Source organism: Melospiza georgiana, chromosome 22 (genome assembly GCF_028018845.1).
Source record: "Melospiza georgiana isolate bMelGeo1 chromosome 22, bMelGeo1.pri, whole genome shotgun sequence".
Lineage (NCBI taxonomy): Eukaryota > Metazoa > Chordata > Aves > Passeriformes > Passerellidae > Melospiza > Melospiza georgiana.
In genome coordinates, this window is record NC_080451.1 from 4,624,103 (window position 1) to 4,645,952 (window position 21,850).

At 47.1% G+C, this 21,850-nt stretch overlaps 1 protein-coding gene and 1 non-coding gene across 2 annotated transcripts; one reads left to right on the top strand and one right to left on the bottom strand.

Annotated features, from left to right (window-relative positions):
- The first annotated feature begins 3,806 nt into the window (after positions 1-3,806).
- On the top strand, positions 3,807-20,685 carry LACTBL1 (lactamase beta like 1). The gene is given in 7 exon segments (XM_058039504.1): positions 3,807-3,851; positions 7,058-7,202; positions 9,009-9,118; positions 12,018-12,175; positions 13,907-14,154; positions 17,186-17,291; positions 19,707-20,685. Coding segments are annotated over 7 exon segments (1,791 nt in total).
- Positions 13,390-13,463, bottom strand: TRNAN-GUU (transfer RNA asparagine (anticodon GUU)). Its single transcript has one exon. It is a non-coding gene; the product is annotated as a tRNA-Asn (tRNA).
- Positions 20,686-21,850: the final 1,165 nt, after the last annotated feature.

The window sequence follows — 21,850 nt, forward strand, 5'->3', positions numbered from 1 at the left end:
TGCTGCAGGAGGGAAGGGGCTCTGTGTGGGGCAATTTCCCACACTGCTGATTTCTAAAGTCTCCGCATCAGTCACCTTAGTGCCAAAGGTTGTTTCTGGGCAGGGATGGAAAAACAATTCAGCTGGAGGGAGCCTGATGGGCATTGTGGCTCTCTGCTGCAGGACAAGCTGTGTAAAACACCTGAGAATGCAGCTTTCCTTGGCTGGCAGTGGAGGCAGATGCAGCCAGACCGGAGAGCTCAGGAGCTGGGCAGATCTTTGTGCTGATCTGCAGCTGAGTGGGGGGAGAGGCCTGAACAGCCCCCAGCCAGCTGTTTGTTTTGGTCATTCCCCATCCCACTGACTCCTGCTCAGAGCTATTCCACAGATTGACCTTTGCAGCCTTTTGGTGTTATGAAACACAAAATCCTTTGGCTGCAGTGCCTGCCTGATGTTCCCTCCTGGCTGTGGCTCCCTGGGTCACAGGGATGCCCTGGGAGCAGGAGGGAGAGGCTGCCCTGGAAACCACAACATCATCTTATGCCCTTTCTGAGGTTTCTCTAAGCTGGGACCCAGTGAAAACCATTTAGTGGAGGCCACTCTCAGGTCCCCTCAAGGATGAGTTGAGAAATATCTGTTGTTTGGCTTAATAAGTAAGTTTTAAATCAGAATAGGTCACTTATAGCTAAAACATTGTGTGGTTTAGCTGCTTGCTTAGCTTTCCTTTCTTGGTCTGAGTAGCTGGATTTGCAGAAGCCTCAAGTCACAAGCTCTGAACTCTCACCCAGATGTGCTTTTGGGTGGAATGGAGTTCATTTTCTCAGTAATTTTCCCTGTAGCTGGTACAGAGCTGTGTCTTGAATGCAGTAGGAGGATAAGGCCGATAACACACTGCTGTTTGAACTGTTGCTGGGCAATGCTTTCCCTAAATCAGGAAGGGTTTGGGCTCCCGAGCTCTGCTGGCTCAGGGAGTCTCAGGAAGCACAGAGCAGGAGATAAGGAGGCTCCAGCCACCAGTGGAAGCTGCAACTACACGAGATAAGAGAAGTCAATGGCCTGTGTGTGTGGAGACAGCAAGAGTCCAGTAAGGTGTGAGAAGACCCCAGACCAAAAATCACCACTGGAGGCATGAAGAGCATGTGCACAAACTGCGAGGGTAGAAAAGCCCAGGGATCTTTTTTCATGGTCCCTCTGCAGAGACACCTAGCTCAAGTTGCTCCCAATGCTGTAGTACTCAATTTTATTTTTTTCTGGATGTCTGAGACTGTGCTGCAGGGAGACAAGGGCAAAGAATTTTTTTTAACAGTTTGACATCTCAGATGGGACCTAAGACCACAGTCTGGGATCCTTTAATCTCCAAAGATCCATTACCAGCAATGTGTGAGCTCCCCTGGGACCTTTGGCGTGGGAGGCTGTTTAGGAATGGAATTCTCCAGTTTAGTGCTCCCATGCTGCCCCTTGCTTCCCTCTCACCCTCCATCTGTGGGTGGCTGAAGAAGACAATTGGAGGCATAAACGATAAAGATGGAGGGTTGAAATAAGAACAATTTACTGGAAACAGCCATGAGATGAGAAAATAAACAGCAACAGCAACAATACTAAAGACAAAGGGTGTAAGAAACTATTCACTGGGAGAAAAAAACACCCAATAATAGACAATATCCAACCACTTCCTCAACTGAAAGGGATACCTTTCCCCCTTCTCCCAAAACAGTCCCGTTCCCTGATCCCAGCGATTCCACAAGGTGGTACAGAGCAACCTTCAGGTCCTGGTCATGCCCTTTCCAAGCTACTGCAAAAACTAACACTGTCCTGGTCAGAACCAGGACCCAGGCTCCAAAGTTAAAATTCCATCAGTAGATTTGGTGAAAACACTGGAGTTTCTTTATACTGGGGGCTGGAGGGTTGAACCCCTCTCCTGCTGCTTCCCCAGGCACAGCCTGGTCAGCACAAGGCACACACAGAAAAGGATTTAAATCGCTCTTAATTCTGAAAATGATGGGAAAGTAGACCCAGCACTGAGAAAGGAATGCCTTTAAAAGAGGGACTACAAAACTATGGAGAGAATCTTTGGCACAGCAGCTCTATCAGAAAAGCACACAGATATTTCATATGGAGGAGACAGGCCATTTATAACCAGAGATGGAGCCCCACAGAGCAGTGGCCACCACAAGGGACCTTTGACAGCACAGACTCACATTTCTGAGGCATTGACTGGGTTCCCAGGACAAAGGGATTGTTGGTAGGTGTGGGATAACTGGCCATGAGGCCACCGTAAAGAACGTTGGTAGCAGGGACAGAAGAAAACCAGAGTTCCCAGAAATGGGGAATGACAGAACCATGAGGAGCCTGATCTACTCTAATCACCAAAATCTGGGCACAGCTCTGGGGCACAGGAACAGGTTCCACGGGATATTTTGGGCACTGTCAGAATCTGAGATACTATTGGAGATACTGGAAGGAAGGGATGGTACTGGGGAGAAAGCCCCTACCTGTGAAGATATGAAAAAGGAATAGGATGGCAGGATCTCCTGAGGTGCACAGTCCCGTGGATCTGGAATGTGACTGAGTGCACAACCATGCCCTCCTCCTTAGAGAGCATTTATGATGTACTTTATATATAATATAATATAATATAATATAATATAATATAATATAATATAATATAATATAATATAATATAATATAATATAATATATTGATATGATATTATTACATGATATATGACATGACATAATATATATTATGTAATATGATATATTATATAATATTTTAAGATGATATATATTATATTATATTATATTATATTATATTATATTATATTATATTATATTATATTATATTATATTATTAATATATGTTATGATGATAATAATATAATATTATATTAATATAATCGCAGTCTATTATCAACATTTCCAGTTCATACCCACATACCACAGCTCCCCATTTTCCACTCTGCAGTACCACTGGAGCCAGGAAATCACCAGCAATCCTCCCTCTGGCTGCATGGCTGGACAGATGCTGTGCTGCTTGTGGAGGGGTGAGGCCTGGCCCATTAATCTGTACTCAGAGAGGCTGGCAGCTGGATTAGTGTTTCAGATGCTCTTAACATCTGCAGCTGCAGGACAGCCCCCAATTCCTCAGCTGGAAGCCGGAGGTAGCAGCAAGGCTGGTAAGAGCTCTTTTTGGGGGGTTGGGGGTTGAATTGCTGCTGCCAGGTAGATGGATGATGGAGATTTTATGGCAGATTTTTTGGGAAAGATGGTGGTGGTGCTGTTTTCCTGGCACTTCCAATCGTGTCATGCTGTGGGTGGGATTCCCAAGGGTAAGGGGGTGTTGTTGGCTGTGTAGAGGGAACAGTGCAAAGGAGCCTTGCAGGGGGGCTGGAAGGACCCTGTGGAGGAGCCACAGTGAAAATGTGTCAGACCTGAAGGTCTCAAAGCCTCAGTTTCTTGTGTTTGGAGGTGAGGATGGTTGAGAGAAATGGGAGTCCCAGAGCTTAGGGCTAAACACAAGATGCTGCCAGACCAGAGGCAGAGAGAGGGAAGGTCCTGCTGAGGACTTTTGTGGCTACTGTGTTTTATCTCATAGAATGGTTTGGGTTGGAAGGGACCTTTAGGACCACCTAGGACCACCTCATTCCAACCCCCATGTCCCCTGATGTCCCCCATGACCCCAAAGCCAGTCTTGTCCCTGCAGCTCTTCTTACCTGAGCTGGGCTTTGTTACCTCTTTGCTCTGACTGCTTTTTTCCTGCACCAACTGTGTTCTCTCCATCGCAGGGGTTTATAAGCCCTTTATTTGTGGGGACCAGCAGCACAGGGGATGAGAAGAGCCTCCTGAGCAGCCATGGAGGGGTTACAGCTGCGGGTAAGGATGCCCTCATGCACCTCCCACTATCCTTCAGAGTGCCTGGCAGAGAAGGCGGGAGAAATCTCAGCTCCATCTCTGTTCTGTGGGCCTGGGAGCTGGGAATGACTCCCTTGTGTGTCACTGTGGGAGAACTCCAGGAGGCTGTTCAGGATTAAGCCCAGAGAGTGCCTGAGCTCCCGGCTTAGCTCTCCGTGTCCCCTCCCCGTGAGCAGCTCCCCAGGCTGGCTGGAGGCACTCCGGGACCGGCCTTCTGCTGCTTAATCGCCTCCTGTTCAGATGTCAGGAGGAGATGAAGCTGCTATAAATAGATGGTGAAGCCCTCCTGGTTTCAGCTGTGATTCACACACATGGCACAGAAGCATTAAGAAGAATTAACATCCAATCTCTCAGGCACTTTCCTGTGCAAATGCCATGCTGTCCCTGTCACTTAAGCTCCTTTCCCAGGGGAGATCAGCAGCACTCTGTGGAGGGCCTGGATGGGCCAAATGGATGGGGAAAGCCAGAGCAGGACTCCTGGGAAGATAAACTCGGAGCAGGACCCGTGGGGAGAGAAAGGGGGCTGCTCCAGCCGGTGCCAGAGCAGCGCCTGCCCCTGAGGCAGGGCTGCCTTTGGGAGATGCCCAGGGCTCCTGCTGCCCCCTGCCCGGGCTGAGGCTGCCCAGGATGGGGCTGCTCAAGTGCCCACACGCCTGGAGGAAGGACAGCAGCCTTTGGGACTGAGGCAGCTCCTGGAGGTGGTACGTGAGGGGCTGGGGGGGTTTCTGGCTCTCCCTAATCCCTGCTGAGCTGTGCCTTGGCTGAGCAACCCTGGTGGGGCAGCACTGTGACCTGGGTGGTCCAATGGGAATCCCCAGTTTTTCTCCCCATCCTAATTTTGAAAAGCTCGGGGGAAAAAAATGTATCCTGCTGCTAGGCTGTCCCCATGGGAAGCTGTGTGTGCTCATTCCTGCAAGTGTTTGCATTCATTTGCATGTGTTTAAGTGCTCCGTGTCCCCCTCCCCCTGCCTTGCTGTGTCTGTGCTGTGAGCTGTGACAGTCACAGAGACACAGAGTCGGGGGAAAACGAGAGGAAGGAGAGACCAGACAGGTCCTGGAGTGGGAATTGTGAGGAGGGTTTATGGGGGACCTATCCATCAGTTTCCCAGGTGTTGGGAATAAGTGGTATTTTCCCTGGAAAAGTAGTTTGGGTGGAGGAATATTCCTCACACATTCGGGTATTTGATGTCCCATCAATAAGGGAGATCCATATCTCTAATCCTGGTATTGCCTGGGTTTTTTTGCTTTCCCACCAGATCACAGGGCAGAGAAGGAAAAAATCCTTTCAGGGCACTCATGATCCACATGAAGTAAAGGGGAGTTTGAACAGAAGGATAAGTTTGACTAAAAGATGAGCTCAAAGTTGGTATCTTTGTGTCCTCAGTTAGTGGCCCAGGGAGTCTGGAGTCCATGAGATGAGGAATATAGACAGAAAATAGTCTTCTCACCTTGTTCTTTGGCACTCAGGAAGCAGGGCTTCTCAGTGAAGCAAGGAAAGAGGCAGGAAAATGGTCAGAGGAACTGAAAATGTGTGGAGGAATCAATGTTATTAAGATGGAACTAAATCCAGGGTAGTCACCCATGAGCAGAGGGCTCTGTCCCACTCCTTGCTGCAGGAAAACAGCTCTGGGTGACATCCTGGAACACACACTGAGCCACAATGTGAGAGGATTAAAGAGATCTCAGCACAGGCTTTTCCTTGGGTGATGGAATCACCTGCCTGCTAAGGCTCTGAAGGAGGTTGTTATATCCAAACAAGAATGGGATTGGTGTCAGAATGGAATTCCCCTATTTAGAAACAAGTCACAGGCTGGAATAGGGATGTGGAGCGCTCAGGCAGGCTCAGGTGTGACTGGATCTGCAGGCATCTGCACAGTCTTAAGCCATCCTTGAATTTTAATTATGTTATGGAAGAACCTAACATAAGCTGCTTTCAGAAATTCCCATAGGAATGCCTGACCAGGCTGAAGGTTTTCAGGAAAAAATTATGATATATTTCTGTTATTATGCAGAAAGTGGAACTGCAACTCAGAGTTCCAGTGAAGGCTGGAAAACCCAGCTGGATCCACAGAACCATGTGCGAGCCTGGGAGAGGCTCTGCAGATTCCCTGGCTGTGAGTGACAAGGCTCAGTTGGTTTGCAGAAGCTTTTGCATGAGCTATCCTGTATCTCCAAAACAGGGCGGGGGGAAAGGCTGTGTGGGAATCTAAAGGGAATATTTCAATCTGTCTATCCTACAAGTGAGTCCAGACAACCTGAAACAGCATAGGAATGTGGAGCATATTGGATGCAAATGGCAGGCCATATGTTTTATAACATTAATTGCCAAACTTTCAAAAGCACCCTCCTGACCTCCTGCAGGCAGTGAAGGAGCACAGCTCAGGCTCAGGCACCTCCTCATTTGTCATCTGTTCCTTGTTTTTCTTCAACATTGATCTGGTTCTCTCACCAACCTGGATGGTCTCCAGTGTTGTGAGAGCTGCACACACTCAAATATCAGGCAGTTTTCCAAAACATGGCATCTGTAAATGCCAAGCTTACAGATGGTACGTGATAGAATGGGATTTACAGACACAACAGAGAAGGGTAAGGGCAGCACAGAGTGAAAAATTCCATCATTCATCTAGAAAAGCTGGATCTGCTCAGATGGTCTGGCTGGTGACTGCCATGAACAGATGCTGGACTCTGGAAAAAAGGGGCTGGAAAGGTATCCAGGAATAAGTCATGGTGATTGAGAAGGGAGGAAGTGAGAGCTGTAACTGAGACTCCTGCCAGGCTGGGATGATGAGATTCACCTGCAGGGAGGGGAGAAGGCAGGAGTAGTTGGTGTTCCACAAGAACCAGCAAGGGGAAGAGAGTTAATGGCTCACAGAGCTCACAGAGCTCACTGAAAGCCAGGAAGTAATTCCTGGTTCCAGTTACCCCAACAGGAGCTGGTCTGCCCTGCCCTGGCTCAGCAATGTTACCAAAATTATCCAGAATGGTTTGGGTTGAAGAGACCTTAAAGCTCATCCCATTCCACCCCCTGCCATGGGCAGGGACAGTTCCACCAGACCAGGTGAGTCCTCCTGTCCCTGCAGCAGCTTTGTTCTCCAGCACAGGGGCCTCTCTCCCAGGTGACACAGCAGGTGTTTTCTCTCTCCTAGCCCATTCCTTTTCCATTCCAGCAGGCACCCTGCAGCCGGAGCTTCCTCAAGCTCACTGCCATGGAGCTGAAGTGGATCCATGTCCTGGTCGTGTTCCTCCTCCTGCTGTCTGTGGCCATGACCGGCTGCTTCCTGTGGCAGTACAGCCTCCCCAAGGTGGAGCCCAGTGAGTAGGGGGTTTAGCCTTGGTCATGATGTGCCACAGAGATGTGGAAGACTAATGAAAGCTTTCTTCCCAAAGAGCACTTCCCCAAACAGAGATTTCCCCAGAGGGCAATAAGGCAAGGCCACAGACGAGGTGAAGGCTGGGTCAATGGAGGCACCACGTCACTCTGCTGCTGTCCAAAGAAGCTCCATCACTCCTGGCCTAGGTTTGGATAGGATGGGCTGTTGAAGTGCTAGAGAGGCATTTTATGCCTCTTTTCAGGTTCTTTATCTTTTATTTTTCCTGTTGTTACTCCAGTTTAGAAACAGGTTTTTTTAATACTTTACTATCTGCTTCAGCTTCAGGGTTTGCTGTCTTCCTATTCCCCAAATCTTTGCCCTGGTTTAAGCCTCCTGGTTCACACGAGAATTCATGGAATCACAGAATCATAGAAAGGTTTGTGCTGGACAGACCTTAAAGCCCATTCTGTTCCACCTCTGCCATGGCAGGGACACCTTCCACTGCCCCAGGTTGCTCCAAACCCCATCCAGCCTGGCCTTGGACATATCCAGGGGCAGCCACAGCTTCTCTGCACACCCTGTGCCAGGGCCTCAGCATCCCCCCTCACAGCCAGGAATTCCTTCCCAATATCCCATCCATCCCTGCCCTCTGGCAGTGGGAAGCCATTCCCCCTTGTCCTGTCACTCCATCCCTTGTCCCAGGTCCCTCTCCTGGAGCGCCTTTAGGGCCTGGGAGGGGCTCTAAAGTCTCCCTGGAGCCTTCTCTCTCTAGGAGAACACCCCCAACTCTCCCAGCCTGGCTCCAGAGGGGGTCCAGCCCATGGAGCATCTCCATGGCCTCCTCTGTTGATTATAGGAAGCTCAACTGATCCACTCAAGGCACTGCATGCACAGTGATTAAATATACACAGTGTCAATGGATCAGAGTTTTAAGTAGCTGAAAGGTGTCATAAAATCCACGATGAAGGTGCTAGAAGTATTTCAGAGACCAAGGGTTGAGAAGGTTTCAAACCACACATTTTTGTCTCAGAGTACCTGACTGCCTGTAGGCTGTGCGTATCCATGCCTGTCCATCTCCAAGATTTCCATTTCTCTCCTAATCCCAGTTTCTGATGCTTCATGTTCACATGGTAAGCAAGAAGATGGCATTTTGTCCCAGCTGTCAGAGCAGGGTAGCTGTATTTATGAACACCTTGGGAGCAGCTGGGAAAATAGTGCCTCCAAGTAAGGGAGTTCCCATCTCTCTCAAAGTTTAAAGATCTTTGCTGGCCACAAAAATTTTGCTGGCCACAAAAATTTAAGCTGTCTGTGGTATATGGAGGATGCAGCTGATTCAGGAGACAATGAAGTGGATGTGGAGCCTACCAAGTGTTGTAGTGCTGGATTTCAGGTGGCTCTCACAGGTCACTCCTGGCCTCATTTCTGAGGTTATCATACAGGGATGACTCTTTGCCACTGCTGTCCTGAACCCCAGCTCACACTTCCCTTTAGACATGGGCAGGCCCTTCCAGGGGGCTAAACCCACTGCCAGGCACTCCTGCAGCCCCAGTTCTTTACTGTCCCAGGTTGCAGAGTTAGTTGAAGCACATCCTGTGTCCATCCCATGTTGGAATAAGCAATAACAGGGCACAGAGCCCCTGCCAGCCATGTTTACATCAGACAGAAATAATTCAGCAATGTCCTTTCTCTATGCAGAAATATCCCTTAAACAATGCAAGCAAGAAAGCTCATGGGGGCTGCTGGGTGAGGTTCAAGCTTGCCCTTGTGTCTGCTGAGGTCACCTGTGTCACCCTGAACTGTTTTCCAGATCCATCCGTGATGGAGGTGAGGTCAGAAGCTGTGCAGATGTGTCCCCGCTACCCTGAGCCAGTGCCACTGGACCACCCCCTCCCCATCCTGAAGGAAGCACTGGAGAAGGTCTGTGGGGAGGAGGGAGCAGAGGGACACACAGCTCTGGGCTGCTCTTCTGCAGGGGAGATGGGGGATTTTGCCATCCTGGGGAAGGAGGTGGGGAATTGAGGAAGGGAGAACATGCAAACCTGGAGATGGACGTGAGCTCCTTCAGGGAGCAGTTCTCTTGCCCAGAGGGTGAGCTGGGATGGACAAACATCATCATTGTCCATCAGAAGGTATGGTGAGCTTCCACCTGCAAAAAATAATGGCTCTTTGCATCTGGTCTACTATTAGGCAGCCCTCATGTCTTTGAGAGTACCTGGCTCAGCTGCTCTCTGGTTCCAATTCATCAGCCAGGACCAAATTTTCTTTCTTTTCTGGCTTTCCCCACAGCCCTGTTTAAAAATTAAAAAGATGCTTATACATAATTCCAGGGAAGGGAGTGGAGGGGAAAGGAAGGAGGAAGGAGAAGGAGAAGGAGAAGGAGAAGGGGAAGGGGAAGGGGAAGGGGAAGGGGAAGGGGAAGGGGAAGGGGAAGGGGAAGGGGAAGGGGAAGGGGAAGGGGAAGAATGGCTGCATCTGTCTGGAAGAGGGTGTGATACACTGTCATGATATTTTCAGTATAAGATGGATCTGACATTTTAGCACTGCCTGAACTTCTGGCAGGCTCCATGAGCTCTGAGGAAATACTGCTCTGATTGTCTGGACCATAGGAATAATCATGCTTTGACAGGACATTCCCTATTTTTAGCCCCTCTCACGTGCTCTCTCACTTGTCTCCTTCTCACAAGTAGAGGGCAATCAGCACTGTAAACAATATTCAACGTGCAAGTGAATCAGGGATTTACAAAGTGAAAAAAAAAAATGTTTTTTGTTGTATTTTATGTTACTTCTCTAATGATCCCTCCTATCTTATTTGCCTTTTTGTTTGCCTTAAGGCACTGAGCAAATGTTTCCATGGGAACATGCACCACAGCCCTGAGGTCCTGCTGCTGAGAGCTCAGGACCAGGTTTGGGCAGTTTCCCTGCACACATCTGACTTTATCCACACTGAATTTCAATTCCCATCACTTCATATCCACTTTTATGAAGTCTCTGCAGGTCCAGGCAGATCTAAAGGTCAGACTCTGAGAAAAAGAGGACCATGATTGTTGACATGAATCTTAGACTGACATGGGTTGGAAGAGACCTCAAAGCCCCCCCAGTGCCCCCCCTGCCATGGCAGGGACACCTTCCACTGTCCCAGGCTGCTCCCAGCCCCATCCAGCCTGGCCTTGGGCACTGCCAGGGATCCAAGGGCACCCTGTGCCAGGGCCTGCCCACCCTCAGAGCCAGGAATCCCTTCCCAATATCCCATCTAACACTGCCCTCTGCCTGTGGGAAGCCATTCCCCCTTGCCCTGGCACTCCATTCCTTGTCCAAAGTCCCTTTTCATGGTCTCCATGAGAGCAGAACCTTCTCAGGAGGTGCTGGGGCACCAGATGAACACATCTACAGATGTACCAGATAGGCCACTGGTCCATGGGGAGGGAGGGCAAAGGACCCTGACAGAAGGGCTGGACAGAAGCTGGATGTTTCCACTTGCTGCTCTCAGTGCACTTCCCCTGGCCATTCAGTGAAGAGATCCCGAGGACATGAATCAGTTTGGCTTTTCTTGCCTCAAATGCTGGGTCTGGAAGTGCATTTCTTATGTCTTAACCATGGTGTGCAAAACAAAATGTGTGCCTGCAAATGCAAACGATATGTGCAAGATGATGACATAGCTTTGAAAAAGCCCCAAAAGGGCAAGATTGATGCAATCTGCTTGCAGGAGGTGGGTGCAGAGCTGATGAGGAGTTCCGTGCAGCTCAGTGAAGAGTTCTGCATGGCCCTGACACAACAGGGAGCCAGGAGCAATCACAGCCCTTCAGCTGCTCAGAGCTGTTTCTCAGGTTGTGGTTTAAACAGAAGCCCATGGGAAATAGTAAAAGAAAAAAAAAGTTTCTAGAAATTGGGAAAAGTAGGCTTTAGAAATAGAAAGAACAGAAAACTTGGAGTTAAGTTGTAGCTGTAAAGTCTGAAAGTAGAAAAAGTTGAAATTGTATAGCAAGCAAGGACATTAAACAATAGCTTGAATCTTAGGTTTGGTTAAGATAGACCTCAAGACTGTAGGAAAATATGTTTAGCAAGACAAAAGAAGGTTTTAAGCTTAGTAATGGAGTATTGTGTATTGTTAATAGAAAGAAGATAAGCAAGCATTTTGTGAAGTAGGTGTATGTGTTCTTTTAGTAATTGGCTAAAACAATTGTCTGTAAGCTTTAGCAATATGCTATTGGCTAGAGAGTTTTTTAAAAGAAATCTTTGGTTATTGCTGGCTGTATGTGAGCTTTGTCATCTTTGTATTGTCTCAGCCATGTGATGAGGCTGATGCTGCAAATAAAGCTCAAGGAACGTATCCCAGCAGTTCTGTCCCATTCATGAATGAAAGAGAAAAAATAAGAGCCCAAGCTCCAGAGTGTTTCATGGCATGGGAAGTGTCATGGGATATCTGAAAAACCTTTTTCTCATACATCTTTGACCCTAAAATACCAGTGCAAAGAACAGATGTGTAGAATACAAATTTAAAAAGAAGAAATTGCAATTATTACATGTTGATATTTGGTTTTAATCATAAATATTACAAGCATAAGCACCGCATTCATCTACACAGTGGATATGTAGACTGAAAAAGGACAAAGGATAATTCAACAGAAGCAATTCTAGAAGAAATAGATAAACAGTTAAAATACTTTTTTTTTCCAGAACACCATTCATAGGACAACTCTCGAATGCTTGGGAGTGATGAGGGTGGTAGATTTCTATTTCTTGGCCTTCTATTTCTTGGTACAGAGTGGATGCATTGTAAGACTTGTCCTGGGAGCTCATGGTTTCCCTCTCTCCCCAGGTGGACCAGATGCTGCGGCAGAAGATGCACAGCTCGGGGCTCCCGGCCATGTCGGCCATCGCCATCTACAACGACACCGTGCTCTGGACGGGCAACTTTGGCAAGAGGAACGCCTCCGACCCTGCCTCGGGGGCGCCCAACGAATACACCATCTACAGGTGAGGCTCCTGGCACAGAGTGAGAGCCAGGAAAGGGAACACACCCACGGAGAGCTGCTACCTCTGGGCAGGGAGGAATGATGCACCTGACTCCATGTTCTCAGAAGGCTAATTTATTATTTTTTTTTATGATACTATATTATATAAAAGAATACTAAACTAAACTATACTAAAGAATACAGAAAGGATACTTACAGAAGGCTAAAAGATAATAATGAAACTCGTGACTCTCTCTCCAGTCTGACACAGCTTAACCGTAATTGGCCAAAGAGTCAAAATAATTCACAGCAGAAACCAACGAAACAATCACCCATTGGATAAACAATCTCCAACCACAGTCCAAAGCAGCAAAACACAGGAGAAGCAAATGAGATAATATTGTTTTCCTTTTTCTCTGAGGCTTTTCAGCTTCCCAGGAGAAGAATCCTGGGCAAGGGGATTTTTCCAGAAAATGTGATGGTGACAGGTACCTTCAATAGAGACACCATCATAAACTGCAGGTCCATGCAGGAAACTCTGCTGGCTTATGCTGAAACTTTGTGGGACAAAGTGAATTCCCAGATTGTTATATGCTGGTGGCTTACTGAGTTACTTTGGATTTATTTATATATTTTTTTCATTTAATTATGACAATATTTTAAAATAGAATAGCAAAGACCCTTAAGAACCTGAAAACGTACGGTTCCTTACATGGGAATGGCTTCACGTCCAGGGCACAAACCTGAAGACCAAGAGCTGGCACAGATTTGGAGAGCAGACAGGAGACAGCGCCACAGGATTCAAAAAAATAAGATTAAATGTTGATTAAGGAAAAACTGATGTTTGGGATTAATATCTGCAGAGCACATAAAGCAGACCCATAAGTTTATTTATTGTTCCAGTGAAGTCAAATTCATTTTGGCCATTATTTTTTAGGTTAAGACAGAATAAAGCTCTTTATGTGTGCTAAAAACCAAAAACCAAGATGAAGGAAATACTTTCTTGCTCTAAAGATCCATTTTCAGTGAATTGTTACTGTGTTATCTAAGAAACATGGGCTGCACTCTGACTAGAAAATTTTGTCCTCAGCATGAACAATTTTGGACCGTTCCCAACCTTATAACGGAAAAGTGACCTTGCACTATTTTTCCTCCAGAACCATTAAATGATTTGGGTTGGAAGGGACACTCATGGTCTGATTCCAACCCCCTGCCACAGGGCAGGAGCCAGGGTCACGTCCCTGGGTGGGCTTGAACCACCAACCTTTCGGTTAACAGCCGAACGCGCTGACCGATTGCGCCACAGGGACGGCCTGGATGGGCCCAAAAACTGTGGGAATCTGCCATTTAGGGACAGTTTGGTAGTGCTGGGTAAATGGTCCAACTTAGTGATCTGAAAGGTCTTTTCCAACCTAAATGATTCTGTGATTTTAACATTAAAATTCCAGTAAACTGTGTGAGAGTGTTTATGGTGTTTACTAACCAGTAATTTACAATTTATGTCATTTTATGAATGCCAAGTGAATAGAAAGAGATCAGCAGCCCACTGCACTGCTGGCAACATTCAGAGGTTATGTTGCAGTCTATAGAGATTCACATTTAAGGATATTAATTCAAACTTCCTACCTGTGTTTTAGCCATTCCCTCTAGAATGAACAAAGGTGTAACACATAAAATCACCGTGATCTCTTCTTTCCTCTTGATTCACAGGCTTCTCAATGCTAAATTTCTCCAAATGTTTCTTCCCTAACAGAATTGCCAGTGTCTCCAAGATCTTCCCCACCATTATGTTGTACAAGATGTGGGAGGAAGGAAAAGTCACATCCCTTGATGACCCCTTGGAGCGTTATGCCCAGAACTTTGTTATCAAGAACCCTCTGGGGAGGCTCAAGGACTCAGAGCAGAGATACACAGCAGATGGCCTGGTGTTTCTGGAAAAAGGCTCGGTGCCCCTGAAGCCATCTCTGGTCACCCTGCGCAGAATGGCCAGCCAGCTCTCAGGTGAGGCAGCTCCCTCCATGTCCCTGGGCCTCTCTGCCCTGGAAAGACACCTCAGAGAGAGCAGACCATATTCCAGGAATAAAAAGGAGCTGCTGGGAGGCTGTTTCTCAGTCTGGACCCTGCACTGTGCATTTCCCAGGGATCAGGCAGGGCTGTGGGAAGCAGGGTGTCAGCAGCGTCATGGAGTGCTCCAAGGGAACTCCTGTCCAGGGCACCTGCCAGGAAAGGGCTGAGATGAGGAGGCTTTTTCCTCTGCAAGGTGAACACAGATTCCTTTCAGGTGAACACAGATTCCTTTCTCCTCACTACCATGACCTGAAATCAGGTTCCAATTGCACAACAGTATTTTGTACTCCAGACCTGAGCACTCCCATTTTTCTGAGATGTAGAGTTGAGGGTCAAATCTCTTTGCTTTGAATAGAAAGACCTTGATTGCTGAGCTAAATTTAGCTGTCAGTGTGGTTCCTGATCCGGGATTCCTGAACTATTTATAGCTTGGCATTTGCTGTCAGAGAAGTGTTAATCTGCTGCTACCTTTAGAATTGGGGAACTCATACATCAAGGGAGAAGGAGCTCACAGGACTAAGAACTTTACCCTTTCTTTGAAACAAAGCTGCTAATACTTGACTGAGGGATTACAAAATATAATGGCCAAAGAGACTGTGCTGATATCACGTGTGGTATTTTGGTCAATTTCTGTAACACCTGCATTTTTCCTGATTGGAATAAATGCCCTAAAATTAGGACCTAAAATCAAAATAGCATGGCTGCAACTTGCAGGACCTCAGGATGGGGTACAGCATCATCTGAAAAAAGCCAGTATGAAAAAGAGGGCTCCCCAAAATGGAATGACACTGAAACCTGGAAAGAAGCAGATAAACAACCCAAAGTGGCCCGTGGCCACATCCCTGCCCAGCCCCTCTCCCTGCAGGCAAGGTGTGGCTCCATCCAGCCTGATGTTGTCTTCAGGGGCACCAATTCTGCCTGGTCCCCTCTGACTATCCTGAGCACCTGAAGCTGCTCTGACTGCTCCTGTCACCCAGAAAGGTGTGACATGCATCCCAGAAATGTTGTAAGGAGCATAAGTCAAGAGAGTACCTGGTCGCGGCATAATTGCTTGTACTGTGCAGCCCTTCCATTGCTTCCATCACTGTGTTAGATTTGTGCCCCTGCTCAGCTCCTTTTATGCTCCTGTGTATTTTTGGATTTTAGAATGTGGCCCAAATTTCCCAGAGCACCCCCAGAGGACACACCAACCCTTGGACCCTGACAATTCAGCAGAAGGAGGTGTACAGTTTCAAAATCCCAACTGCAAATCAAAGGAATGTTCCGGTTCCACTTTCCGTTTGCTGTGTGTCAAACCCCAAAAAGGAATAAGTTCTGCTTAGCACTGGCATCAAAGCCACTGCATGACACATTGTAAAGTGGGTTTCATCTAAATTCTTCCAGTGAAACTGATATGTAATAGATCCTCATTATCTGGTCTCTCCATTGCATATTACAGAAGTAACTCCAAAGGTTTTTCTCCTCAGCACTCGATGGGCCCATTGCTGGAGGGAAGCTCCAGCTTGTTAAGACTGTGATTTTCCAGTCCACACGAATGACAGGATGGGATGTGATTGTAAATTATTAACAACGTGCTTGTCACTTCAATTAGCAGCCCATGAGGTAGAAATCAATGACTGGATTATTTTATGCTCTGGTTTATCATTTCCAATGAACCTCAAGGAGACACTGCACTGCTGTCACAGAGCTGGTGAACTCTCCCACTGCTCCAACATTTTCTTTGCTGCCGCTGTGCATCTCTTATCTGGTCGTGCAGCTGCACAAATGACCCCAGAGCAGGGGGCAGAACAGTGCTCTCACTCCAGCTCAAATGCCAAGTTCAGGCCAGCTGAGAAAAATAAGTGTTGCTGCCAAAAAAGAATGGGGCTTCATTCAGCCTTGCCAGGATGCAGGACAAGAGGAAAAGGCCTCAAGTTACAGCAAGGGATGCTTAGATCACATATTAAGAAACAAATTTTCAGAGGAAGGATTGTAAAGCATTGGCAAACATTGCTCAGGGAAATAGTGGAGTCACCATTCTGGATGGCATTAAAAAAATGTGAGAAGTGGCACTTGGGGACATGGGTTAGTGGTGGAGAGGACAGTGCTGGCTTAATGGTTGGATTCCATGATCCTGGAGGGTTTTTCCAACCTTACTGAATCCATGAGTAAGACATGGTCACTGAGCACACTATTGTGAGTCATTTGTCTGTCAAAAACATACATTTCCCAATTTCCTCCCAAACATCCACATTGAAGCCCATTGCAAATGGCAGCAAGGATTCCATTCCAAAAGGGATCCAAGTTCTGGCCTAGGCAAGCCATAGATCCTGTGCAGAGAAGCTGGGGATTAAAAAAGTACAGAACAAAAATTTTAGGGAATCTGTGTTCAGAGACAAAAGCAAAAAGAACTTGATATTTTATGCATTTAGAAACCCTGAATAATTAAAAGTGGTTACCTTGTTTTTTTCTATATTCAGAAACCCTGAATAAATGTTGCTAAAGATGAGGAGAAAGATAAAAAATACTTTAAACCAAGCCTGGAGTTGTGCAGAGATGTTGGGCCCTCTGTGGTGAAGTGTAAAGAATGAAATCCTGTTAAAAGGAGCTGTTACACGCATTTGTAGTCCAGGGAATGCAGACACGTGGAAATACAGGGATTTCCCAACACTCCATTTGCCCCTCTCTTCCAAACCACACTTGGGGATCCAGGAAAATTTCCATCATTCCTCAAGGCATTTTCACTGAGATGCAGCAGCCCAGAGTTGATGTTGGGGTTGGACCTACGCAAGGCAGAGTCAGGAGCCCATGACTTGATGCCATGTCCTTGATGCCATGTCCTGCAGCCCAGCAGGAGCAGCTCCTTGCCGTGTTTCCAGAGCTCTCGTGTCCACCACTGGTACTTCCATTTTGCCATTGAACCTTGCCTTTGTTCTGTGCTCCCCAGAGGCATCATTTCCATGATTTCTCTCTTTGTGTGGCCCAGGTCTGCCCCGGAGGCTGCGATCCACCAGCCTGCTCTGGAAGGGCAGCACTCAGGACGCCCTCGCGCTGCTCAAAGACGACGTCCTGGTGGCTGACCCAGGAACCAGGTCAGACACATTCCTTTAGGAGCTTTTGGTTTGGATCAGGGTTCTCCACCCTCAGCCCCATCCCCAGCCTCCATGGCTGGTGGATAAAGGCAGCTATTTCCAAAGGGAGCTTCAGCCATCTCCCCACATGCCTGGAAAAAAGACTGTTGGAGGTGTCAGTGTTGGGTTTGGTGTTTTAAGCCCAGATGAGCCAAATTAAACTGCTGTAGTTCACTTTATGAGCCTTAAATGATGCAGGTTTCCAAAAGTGGAAAAGTACTTTAATTTAAACAGTTTAAATCATCACAGGTTTCGGTTAAAATCATGTCTGTGGTGAGTTGTTTGTCTCTAAATTATCAAAAAGGTCTCTGAATGCTTGTTTCAATTCCTGTATCTTGTTAAAAGTCTGTTACGTGGGTTGCAAACACTCAAAAATATCATGGATGCATAGAATCCCAGACTGATTTGGGTTGGAAGGGACCTTAAAGATCATTTTTTTCCAGCCCTCTTCCATGGGCAGGTACACCTTCCACTATCCCAGGTTGCTTCAAGCCCTGTCCAACCTGGCCTTGGACACTTCCCCACAGCCTTCAATAGGATCCAGTAGACAGCAGATGAGGGAAAAGATTCAGACTAACTGGGAAGAAACTTTCTAAGACTGCAAAATTGTTTGGTAATTAATTACAGCCTGAAATAATTTACCCAGGATGGCTGAGGATCTGCCACTCACTTATGCTAGTTCTGTCCCACATCATGTAGGAGGCTACAATAGATATTCCTTAAAGGATTTTAGGATTTTAGTACCATCATCTTTTTTGGTATTTTTATCTTTATTGTAACTTATCTCCTTTGGTATCTTTATTTTATGATCCCCATGAAGATAAATAAGGACATCCCCTCACAGTCTCTCAATACCTTATATTTAATTGATATGTTGGTAGTTTTCTCTCTCTCTCCTTTTTCCTGGTTGTGCTTCCCAGCTAACAGATCATTCTTCCCAAAGGAAGTTCACATTCACTGATACAGATGTTTTGACATATTTTTCTGTCTTGAAATCCAGCTCCATTTCAGATACAAGGTTTTACATACAGAATGTGATTGTTCTAAGGGTAAAAATACATATGTTCACCATGCTTTTATTCAACTAAATGGGCTGGAAAAGGTTGAAGTGGTACCAAATTTATGATCTAAATAGGTCTCAATGAGATGTGTGGCTTCACACAATTAAAAAAACCAACAGGGTTGAAAATTTAATGACTTTTGAAAATGTATTTTTAAAAAAATGCCCCTTCATGTTTTCATGCCATTAAACTTCATTCAATTCTGAAAACACAAATCACTTGATGGTTATTAAAGACTGGCGTAGTCAAGTTTCTTTAATGATTCCACATTGCTGGATGCTGCTTTGTGGGCTTTTAAGTGCTCTTTAAGTGCTTTTACCATCTTAAGGTAGCTTAGATATCTAAGTGATTATCCCATGGCAAATCCCCAAAGAGGTTTACCCAGGATTTTGAGACCTTTAAGGTGAGCACCTGGAACTCCCCACACTGCTCTTAAAAATAATGGATGGTGAACAATTATAAACAGCAAGTCAGGTTATGCAAATATAGAGGAGTTGTTTCTTTTCCATCTCCAGCTCTCTCTGTACATCAGGGTTAAACAGCTCTGCTGATGTTCCTGTAAAACATTTCTCTTTCTTGATTTAACAACAAATCATGGCAACAACATGCAGCTTTTCTTGTGGGAATCCATAAAATCAGAGGGTTTGGGAAAGCTGCAAAAGGCTGGCTTCAGAGACAGCAGAGCTGTGATTAGAGCTAAGCAGAGCCATGAGATAGGTCAGAAGAAAAATTATGTACAAAGTAGAAAACTAAGGACAAATAGAACAATGGTCTGTGTATTAACACTTGTCTAGAATAACTGCCTAAACTGCAGAAAAAATATATCTAGCAAGATATTTGGAAGTTTTAAGCTTAATAATGGAGCTCTGTGCATTGTGTTTTAAGGTTTACAAGCAGGTATCATATTCAAAATAAGCAAGCATTGTTTTAACCACAGGTACATGTGCTTATAGTGGTTGGATAGAACTACTGTCAATGTGCTTTTGCTTTGTGTGATTGGTCCAAAAACTTATAAAGTAAGTTGTAACATTAAGTTCTTGGTCTGCTGCTTGGGATGTGAGCTGCTGGCATCTTCCCATTGTCATAACCATGTAATGAGACTGATGCTGGAAAATAAAACAGCTCAAGGCACATTCCCAGCAATCCTGTCCCATTCATGATTTGTACATAGCCCTTGGCCAGTGATATTTCTCTGTCTCCCCTTCATCTGCCATCCCATAAAATGTGAATTTTTCCCTAAAGAAGAGAGACCCAGCCACTGATTTTGCATATCATTGATGAACAGCTGATCCCAATATATTCCCCTTCCTTCCAGATGCCACTACAGCAACCTGGCCTTCTCCCTGATGGCTCACGTGCTGGCTGAGCACGCGGCCGAAGGGCAGTACCAGCGCTGGATCTCGGAGAACATCCTGGAGCGCCTGGGCATGGAGGACACAGGGTTTGACATCACGGCGCCCGTCCGCTCCCAGATGGCCGTGGGCTTCTACGGCAGCCAGCAGCCAGCCCCGCTCTACGACCTGGGCTGGTACCGGCCCTCTGGCCAGATGTACTCCACGGCTGCCGACCTGGCCAAGCTGGCTATGGTCTTCCTGGGCACCTACCACCGCCGGCTGCTCGAGCCCGACACGGTGAAGACGATGCTGACACCGCTGCTCAAGTGCTCCGTGGAATACTTTGCTAACAAGACAGGCACGCCCTGGGAGATTAACGAGCAGCTGGGATATGATGTCATCAGGAAGGATGGGGACCTCGATGGTTACTCAGCAACCTTCTCTCTCATCCCCAAGCTCCGCCTGAGCTTCATTGTGCTGATGGCAGGGCCCAGACCGCAGGGTGGGGACATTGTGACTCAGACATACGAGTATCTCATCCCTGCCATGGAAACAGCATTCAGAGAGGCTGACAAAAGCTTGGTTCCTCCTCCAAACCCAATCCCCTATGTTGGCTACTACACCTATTCCAACCTGACTTTCTATGAGATCAAGGTTGGAATTGGTGGGGTGCTCCTCATGCAGCAGTTTGGGCCTCACGTGGAAGAGCTGATCCCTGAAAAGTATCGGACAATCAAGCTCCACCACTTGGAAGATCGCGTTTTCCAAGTCGTTTTTGACAAGGAGTTCCCATGTGTTCTGCACCTGGGCTCTGCCTCCATCTCACTGGAGACACAGAATGGGCAGCTCTTTAACTTCTACCCCTTCGACCGCAAGGGTTTGTCCCCTGGCTTTGACGCCCCGGGGCTGAACACCTACAACGTGGTGCGTGTGCTGCGCAAGCCCGTGTTCTACAGCTAAACACTCCCTCCACTCCTGGGAGCTGGCTCCAAATCTGTGTCTTACCAGACTCTCCTGCCTCTGTGGCATTGTGGATGCCATTCAAACGGGAAGAATGGAGGCAAATGACTCTTTTGCCAAACAAATCCTTCCCACTTTTAAGACTACTTTAATGACTTGTCATTGGCCCCAGCAGTGCACAACAAGCCAGCTGGCACCTGGACACACCTGCAGGAAAAAGAAGTGGAAATGTGCTGGATAGATGTGTTTGGATGCCATAAAAAAAAGCCAGGCACTAAAGTGTCCACTCTAATATTGTCTGTTTGATGACTACTGTGGTGATCAAGTACTATCATCAAAGGGCTGAGAATTCCCTGGGTCTCTCAGAAAATGTCTCTTTGTCAGTGGGATATTTTTCCAGGGCTTTTCAAGAGCCTGTCTATCACAAACAAGATCCCTTACGTGGGTTTGCCAAAAGCATTATGTGCTTAAAAATGGCACCATACTGACACCAGGCCCTGCTTGGGATCCCTGGGGAGTGAGGGTCTGTTTCTCTCCTGGCTCATAAACTTTGAAAAGTGCAGAGCAATGTGGTTCTCTCTTGGCTCCTTGGCTGGTCCTTCAAAGGATGTGGGAGCAGTATAGGAGCTAAAGCTCACTGCTGGGTGAAGGGGCACAGGAACATAAGGTGGGATGTTGCAGCTGGACTCAGCTCTGTAAAGGTCTCGGTACCCAGGAAAGTGTGTGAGCATGGTGTGGAATTTCAGGAGTCATAGGAACTTTTCTGTATGTTTTGGGCAGGATGTCTGGCTGCAAATGTACCCACTGGGTTCCTGCAGCTGGGAGTGAAGATCTGAGGGAAAGTGCACCAGCCTGGGGAGCACCACCTTGGCAACAGTGCCCTGCACCTGCAGAGTCACTGGTGCATTTCCTTATCCCTTCCTGTGCCCACGCCATGCCAAGGCAGGCAGGACAGGGAAATGGGTCACACCAACCCCAGGCAGTGCTCCAGGTGTGGGCAGAGCGCCCGGACTTCTGCCCAGGAGGAAAAGGCCCTGGAGGTGCTGCTGACAGTGGCTGAACATGAGCACAGGCGTGCCCAGGTGGCCAGGAAAACCAACAGCTCCTGGCCTGTCCCAGCCATGGTGTGACCACAAGACCAGGGCAGTGATTGTCCCCCTGTGCT